The 9,162-nt window shown below is 35.1% G+C and overlaps 1 protein-coding gene across 3 annotated transcripts in view; it reads right to left on the reverse strand.

The window, feature by feature from the left end:
* The window catches only part of LOC106670168, a 276,453-nt gene that overhangs the window by 47,663 nt on the left and 219,628 nt on the right, over positions 1-9,162 (reverse strand). For all 3 annotated transcript variants that reach the window (XM_014400255.2, XM_014400254.2, XM_014400253.2), the window contains one exon: positions 1,113-1,235. In XM_014400255.2, coding sequence (XP_014255741.1) covers positions 1,113-1,235 — 123 coding nt within the window. The remainder of the gene's footprint in view (positions 1-1,112; positions 1,236-9,162) is intronic.

Genomic DNA, 9,162 nt, shown 5'->3' on the forward strand with positions numbered 1-9,162 from the left:
TAATCCTTCCCTCACATCCTACTGGATCCGGAAGACACCGCTGTACGCCACTTCACAACAAACATACCTTAATCTTACCTCACAGTAAACCACAAAATACACACACACACACACACACACACACACACACACACACACACAAAAGAACGCACGGCTTTACAAAAAGACTCGTCATTGAGAAATGGCGTGCGCAAGCCATATGGCAACGGACCCGCAATCCCTCTCATAAATGGACCTTCAAAAGATTGACTCACTCACTAAAATCCGAACTCAAACTTAAGGACGAACACTTACGTTATTCAGTTACACAATCAGTGACTACAGATGAAAAATTTCTCTGAACTAAGAATAAAAGAATCTTGTCCTATAAAATTTATTTCTTCCACTCCGTCGCATAGACGGTTCACGGGCCTCATCCGAAAATGAAAAACTTCCATGTTAGCCTACAATTAATCTTGAGATTTATAATTCCTAACATTAAAAAAGAATCGTCAAAAAATCATAGAAGAAACATCTATAAAGAAGTAACATATAAATTGTGTCATGTGTTATTAATCTTTTTAAACAAATTATGTTTTATATTAGATTGTTCATGGTATGATTTATTGTATCATCATGTCATTATATAAAATTAAAGGCTTTGAATGTGTTGACAATAAATCTCTCTCAAATTTAATTTGACGAGGGTTGAGGTAAAAAAGGAAATAGGACGATAAAACCTTAACTGCAAATAGATAAATAAAGGCTGGCCGAAGTCAAAGGAAGGCGAAAAATATCCTAGTGAAAACAGTCGGCTTCCAAACCTTTCCCCTTTTTACCAAGCCCGTCTCGGGCCCTATTGACATGGTAAACACAAAGACACATATATATGAAAAAGAGTCTAAGGTTCCATAAGTGTTTGATGTGGCCGGTATGCTAATGAGCCTTCCTTAGAAAGCCTTTGTAAAGGGCATGCGTCCCATTAGGTTCACGGCTAGGAATAAGCCGAACGGGTTTCTGTCTGTCACTTAGCGACAATGTTATTCTAAGTCACGAAAATCGTACTGCTATTGTTAAGTACTTTTACCGTCTGGTTCCTTGGCGAAATGTACATATGCAAAGTTGAATCATACCTGGAAAACGAGACAGGATTTTCAGAACTGGGCCTGCTGACAGATCTGAACTTGGGCAGCGAACATGAAGCTTCGGATTGACAGCTATCCGTCTGACATTTGCTAGGCGCAGTGCTAACAGCTCTGAAAATAAAACAAAACAAAAAATATTACAAACAGTACAAAACTTTCAACTAAAAAAATACACGATAAAATATAAAATTATAGAGATTCTAGTTCATAGATTATATCAATAGAGGTGAATAGCGAAAAATAAAAAACGTAGAAGATAAGGAAATAAGAAGGAAGTTGTATTAACAAACACAAATTGATAGTATTGCTGAATAAACAAAACAAGTACAAGAAAACCAAGCACGTAACTGTCAATTATATAAAGTTACCTATCTTAGTTGAGACATTTAAGAAATGGTTGATTGTGGGGTACAACATAATTTGTTGGAACAAATAGAATCTACAGAAATTGAACCAAAGTCACTTCACTACATGGTTGTATAGATTTTTGCAACTAGCACACATAAACATTTATTATACGTATTAACTATTAAATTAATTATTCTTTTTGGACCTTTGCAGTTAATGTGCATCGGCCCCCATCGACCGCGCTCGGTGACCTGAGATCTTATGTTTTGAGTCAAGGTATATTGTTGTTACCATTGTATTGTATATGTAATTTTATCTATTGGTATATTATGGTGTAGAGTTCGGTGTTAAATAAAAATTAACTTTCTCGCACTAAACGACGCTGTCAAAACCGAGTACACAGTAGTTCGTTTCTTTCAGGAAAAGGGCGTTTTTCACTAGCTGTGCAATGTATAGGACACGACGCGAGGCTGCATTCGACAGGATCGCGTGACAAGTGGAGGTGTTACAAACTTAAGCGGAAATGGCGTTAAGAAGTAACACATATCTAACTGATTAAGGTAAGACATATTTCCTATATATGTCCTCTATTTTATATGGTTCCTCATAGGTCTGAAACAAATTTGGAACTCTACCTTCGAACGAAGGGCCATAAAACCATCTGTTAAATTGCAAAAAAAAAATTTCTTAGCTTAAAAACTCCAAGCCATCGAACAACAGACAAATTCAAAAACCTTGAAGCATAACTTCTCCCTCATGCGACATGGCAGACTCTCCTTGAGACTTACACGAACATAGTTTTTGTAATCTCGAAATTAAGACTGCCTTTTTCATCCTATTATGATACTAGAATGCATTATTATCAAAATATGAGATTAAGTAATTTGAAAACAACGAGTAAAAATTCAGATATTTTTATTTTAACAATAGTTTATATACATAACTAGAAAACACATTGACGTTTTCCATCGACTGAAAATGAATTAACTTTCCCTTCTATCAAGCACATCATACAGCCCTGACCTCGCTTCTGCGGATTACTATTTATTTGGGTCCATTGCTTCTTTTTGGCGGGTCTGAACCTTCCATGACTGAAGAAGAATTAAATAAAAGTTAATGTTGTTTAAAATTAAAACTAAGAAACTGCTAGTTTGGATAAATTGTTAAATGCATATAATTAAAATATGTAAATGTAAAATAGTTACGAAAAAACAAGCTGTGAACATATTTATAAAAAATCTTAATTTAATAAACTTTACAAATTAATTAAACAAATAAATTACAATTAATTAAGGTTTTTAGTTGAGATAAAAAAAGTCAATGGCACGAGCGGGATTCGAACACACGATCTTCGGCTTGATACGCCGCTGCTCTACCACTTGAGCTATCGTGACCTCGATCCACTCGGACACTACCTTCCCATCTCAACCCCACCTTTTGAATTCGTGGGTTCGAATCCCGCTCGTGCCATTGACTTTTTTATCTCAACTAAAAACCTTAATTAATTGTAATATATTAATTGGTCAAGCGGACCACGAAATTAGTGAATTTAATAAACAAATAAATAAATTGGATCCTGTGGAATATAATTGTTGTACTCTGACATGGGAAAGTACACACATTGTAAATCTACAGCAAATGAGATAAATTTATATTATATACTACGGTCAAATTGTGGCTTAATAAATTTTAATATTGGTTAATGGAAAAATGTTATAAATATAGTCGAATAATGACCGTGAAAGAGTAGAAAGTATTTGTAGAAGGTAATGTAAAGGCAAATAAAATTGTCAAAATACTCCTAAATTTTCAGTAAAGAAATATGAAAAATGGATAATTGGCGGATAAATATTTGTACACAGAAAATTGAAATATTGTTAATGAAGATATACTAAAATATGTTATAGTATGTACCACTGATTGAAATCATCGTAGATCAAGTGGTTAGAGCAGCGGCGTATTAAGCCGATGGTCGTGGGTTCGAATCCCGATCGTGACACTAACTTTTTCATTTCAACCAAAACCTTACATAAAAAGATCAATTAATTGAAAGAAGTAATTTGGTCAATCAGGCCACTAAATATTATGGAGTTATACATAATAATTTTTTTTTTTTTTTTTTAACGAGGGTTCGCAACAGCAGAGGTCATATAGACCCTCAGGGTACCGGTGTTTTTGAAAAAAAGCCCATTTGTAAGTATGTCGGGTTCGAATGCAGGGCCGCTGGATTCGAACCCGGGACCTTTACCTTACAGTGATGAGCGCCGTGTCAAAGACTAAACCTTGCGGCCACCGACGCCCCCTATATACATAATAATTATACAGCCTTATGCATAACATAATGTTACGGCCGTGGGTTCGAATCCCGCCCGTGACACTAACTTTTTCACCTCAACCGAGACCTTAGATAAAAAGAATATTTAATTTAAATGATTAATATGGTCAATTATGACCGCTAAACATTTAAAGAATGGCTAAATGTAAATAAATAAAGAATGGCTAAATGTAAATAAATAATAACAATCACGCACGTCCAGAAAGACACAGAAACTGGGAAAAATAATCTCATATAATATTTTTCAAAGTAATACATTATTTTAATAAACTGAGTTTGCTTTCATCACAAGCAGAACTAGCGAATACGGCATACAAGCATGAGATTTTTGGGGTATTGCATGCCAAAAATAAAAGTAGAAATAGATATGTAAACATTTCAATTTTTTAAAATTTGACTTTAGTATTCCTTTTACGCAATATCAAATGTATAACAAGAAAATATTTGATCGAAGAATTCATCACTTTTCCTTGATGGTATGTTACAAATGCTCAATAGCTCACGCAGGTGTTTCTTATACATAGAAAGATAGTGTGTGAGTGTTTGTCTAGGATCGATGGCGGAATATTTAGAAAAGTACCCCTTCGACCCTAATTTAGATTATCTTATTGATATTGTATGTAGGCCTATGAAGTAATATCGAGTACTTCACCGACTAATCAGAATGAGTTCAATATATAAATGTATTCATGTGATGGAATTTAGTTAGTATTAGGCAAGTTGTCATGTGTTGGGGGCTGACATGGCTTAGCTACACCACCGCCTGGGAGCCTAACCACGTTAGCCGGGAAGCGACAATTTCCTGGGCATCTAGCTTTAGGTAGCGACCCAGCCACATAAGCTCTAAATTTGAACTGATATGTACAGGAAACAGATGCTTAGTCCTGGTCGAAAAATGGTATAGCATTCAGCAGAGAAAAATGAAAGGAAATGGTACCAGAACAGAGAAATTGGATTATACTTAAAAAGGAAAAAATTAAAACCAGTTCAAGAAACAAAATACTTAGGCGTAATCTCTGATACGAATATGACATGGAACAACTAAAAGACTAATTATGTCGTTATTCTATCCAACTTTTGCACTAACTTGCCCGGTCTGCTGGTATGGGGAATGGGGTCGGATGCTCTGGTTATTAGATTATCTACAAAGGAGCAATTATTCCATGGGCTCCAGCTTGGGCGGCACCTTTAGGCAAAGAAAAAAAAAACAATAAAAAATTAACGCCGATTGCTGCGGCGGTTTTAAAACAATATCGTTTGAACCTGCTCGCATCATATCAGGTCCTCGATCGATCTGAAAATAAGTGAATTTGTGGATAAATTTTTCACTATGCGCAACATTAACAACGGAAATGGCCCACGTTATGAAAAAGAACACCTAATGCCCTTAATAAGTGTCACCACCCAGCCGAAACTATTGAAATACAAGAGAGAAAGTAAATGGCACAATAAATACATATAACGTCTTTACCGATGGAAGTAAAACTTATGTAGAATTAGGTTGCAGTGCAGTTGTGTATAAAGAGAGCGAGGAAACACCGCTTCTTACTTTGCACTGCAGGCTTGTAGGTTGGAGCTTCTAGCAATAAGGCGATACAATGGTTTCAGCTGAAAGGATTCTATTTGCAAAAAGACTGCAACGATCAAGCAGATAGCGAAGTCTCTCTCAAGGCAATAGAGAACAACAAAAATTCGAACACAATGGTCCACGAAATAAGACAAGGTATAAAACACCTTAGCCAAGCGGGGTGGTTGTTATCTCTTGTAAGGATGAAAGCTCATATGGGTGTCCTGGAAATGTGGAAGCCGATTACAGGCAAAGGCTGCTGCAGGAAGATATAGCCTACGAAACGTTTCCAAGAACGTACAACCACATACAAGGCAGGGAGCAGACATTTTAGCTCTGGGAAGAGTACTATGGAAAAAGGAAAACATACAAAAGCATTCTTTCCGACCATATTGTCCAGATTGAATCCGCTCCAAATATCACCCTAATTGACACAGGCATTAAGCGATCACGAGCAAAACAGCGCCTATTTGCACAGCTTCAACATAATCGTCAACCCTTCATGCAACTATGGCGCTTCCGTTCGGGACTGGCATCATCTAATTTTGGAGTGCCCCAAATTGGAGAGTATTCCAGGAATAATGGAAAAATTTCTTACTACGGGAGAACACTGCCTGACCAGTACAAACGGAGCAACTCATGTAACAGCCTTGTCAATTATTTTACCAAATTTATCAATACCATTGATTCCAATAAACTCAGTCAATAATTTCTTTGTTTTAATCGTACAATTCTCAAATCTTATTTTTTATCGCTTTTATTTTCATTATCGTTTTCGGTTTACTAGTACATTTTATCTTACATTTATCCAAATCAATATATTTTCCGTTTATATATATCAAAAGAATGTATTTTATTTATTTTTCTTTATTTTTGTTATGTCTCGAAACCAAATCAAAGATAATACTAATTATTTTCCCGTGTATGTTGAATTTGCATTAATTTGTATATAAAACACACCCTTCGGGTTGAAATTCGGATTAGACTAAAAAGAATTATCTTTTTGTATAGAAGTAAATTATTATTTTATTTTTGTTCTTTTTGAAAAAATTTAAATGATTTTTGTTATTTTTCTTCACCGTTTCGGCAACCTGTGCCATTCTCTTATTTTATTTCTACACCAAGCCGAAGGTCGTGGGTTCGAATCCCGCTTGTGGCACTAGCTTTTTCATTTCAACCAAAACCTTAAATAAAATAGAGTAATAAATTGAAAGAAGTAATTTGGTCACTAGACCACTAAATATAATATATTTAATAAGTAAAACGAAGTACAACTTCACCAACAGCTCCCCGTGGCCACTTCATTTGTCGCCGAGAATCGAATCCTGTTTACTCGACATTTGAAAAATGGCAAAACGGAGGGAAAATTCGAAATATTGTAGGTAGAGTTGGGGAGTTGGTGTCCGAGTGGATCGAAGTCGCGACAGCTCAAATGGTTAGAGCAGAGGCGTATTTAGCCGAAGGTCGTGGGTTCGAATCCCGCCCATGGCGCTAGCTTTTACATACCGAAACCTTACATAAAATAGATTAATTAATATTTACCTTAAAACATTTTAAATTTTTAATAATAGTTTTAACAAAATAAACTTTGCCAAAAATGGCTCGTGGTTTTTTAAAGGAAGGTTTCAATTTTGGAAATTGTTACCTGTTATGGTGTTTATATTTTTACTTTTAACTATTATGTACATTTATTGTTATCCAAACAGTTTATGCAAAACTTTTCTTTCTTTCTTGATTATAAAACAAATGGGAAGAACGAAGAAAGAATAATAATAATAATCTTTTTATTTAACTGTGACATCATCGTCTATTCATTTAATCAACCTAAAAAAATTAGATAAAAACCAAAATGCGAAACGCAATTACTCAAGATTCGATATCTCTCGCAGTGATAAGTGTAATTACTATTAATAGTTGAGCTATTTGTTCATTTTGACTATTTGACATTTTAACCGTTCCAGACAATGACATCAGTTTGCATCCGAGTGGGTGTCCTCTACCGATAAATCTAATCATTTCATACAGGAAATGATAAGAAAAGATTCCTGTGGAAGTTCCAACATTGTCAGTTAAAAATTGAGATAACATGATCCCGATAATTTAAAGTTAAGAAGCAAATTCGACAAGGTTTTCTTATGTTATCTCACGTTTTCGCAACGTAAATCAAACAGTGAAAACAGGAAAACAACCTTAATTCATACCATACAAACAAAAAAGAATCTTATTTATACATAATTTTCTTTATTAACCGCGAGGAAGGTTTGACATATCGTTCAACTATTGTTTCAAGATGGAGCAGATCTCCCTCCGGTTCGCCATCCTGTCCGATTGAAAAAAAAAGAACAAATGTTAATCATCAGTGATAATTCCATTTTATTAGCGTTTATCAACGTTATCTCTTCACCAATCATGGAAGGCTTTGCCAATCACAAAATCTAAATTATGGAGAACGTTGGTCGCAGATCTTCTTGACTGTTGGAACTTTTCTTTAACCTTTGGCCTTGTCCGTTGACAGATAGGATGCCGGACTGTTAACGGATACTTTTAAGAAGTTTGTTCGTCAAAATGGAGATGACAAATAGACGAAGCTTTATAAAACTTTAACATTATTGTTTAAAACAGCTAACAAGTTAAATGCAACGTTCATGCGATGGAATTATGATAGAATAATAAATGCTGGCGAATTCCAGATGCCCGTAAATCTCGAACCGAACTTGACTGAAGGCGCTAGAAATTTGTGTGTCGTCAAAAAATAAGGACGGATTTGTGTAATGCCATCTCCTTTTATCAAGGTGTCAAATGTTTACGGCCTATCTGCTGTAAAAGGAGCTTTTCTTTCAAATCTCACTTCCCTCATCTCTTATCGACATCTTGTTCGACGTAGGAATTCTTTTATGGTGATGCATTTGACTATAAAAACGCCGAAGATAAATAAATTATTTTTACGGGGATAAACATGGATGAATTTAAAACAGATTTCGAACACTGTGGCGTGGTATGATAGAATTAATGGTGAATCTGTTAGGCAAAAGGTCGAAGTAAATTATCGGCTTACCTCGCCATAGTCCTCCAATCTGTGAAAAACAGAACCTCCTCGTAATTATAAGGATGGATCTATTGGGATCAAATGGATCGTATCAAAGGGCTACTGTCGCCATATTACCCTCACCTACATAAAAACACATGCAGTTACAAAGGTGTGTTCAGATATTTTTTAACTTTTCTTATGCGTATAAACAATTCAAATTATGCGATGATACACGAAATGTGGGCCAGCCCGTATGAAAATCATGAATTAAATTCGCCTCAGAAATCTTTTCCGGTGGGCGTTCGGATCATACGATGGTTTTCAAGTACTCGGCTGACAAAACGTTTAAAAATTCGTTCAAAACAAAAATAAACGTGATATTGTAAGAGGATAAATATTTCCTACGGCCTGATAAGACTGGATATTAAATATTTAATTTTGGTAAAAATAATCTATTACTCAACGAGGAAAGGAGGCGTTCAGGGTCTTCTGGAAACAAATCAAAACACATTCGCATGCGTTTATAAAACAGATTACATTAGTCGAATCGCCAAGTTGTTTACTCTCGGTTTTACAACCTGTTCTTATCAATCAATAATTTAATTAGCAATGACTTCAATTACTTATCAATTTAGTGGATAAACAGAACTTTTCACTTTCATTCTGATGTAACTCGGCTTCACGTCATCATTGCTCTATTCAATCATGTTAGTGTTGAAAAAAAATCATTTAGGTTAGAAGTGTATACTGTATTGAATAC

The sequence above is a fragment of the Cimex lectularius genome, unplaced genomic scaffold (genome assembly GCF_000648675.2).
Source record: "Cimex lectularius strain Harlan isolate CLEC.00 unplaced genomic scaffold, Clec_2.1 scaffold134, whole genome shotgun sequence".
Classification (NCBI taxonomy): domain Eukaryota; kingdom Metazoa; phylum Arthropoda; class Insecta; order Hemiptera; family Cimicidae; genus Cimex; species Cimex lectularius.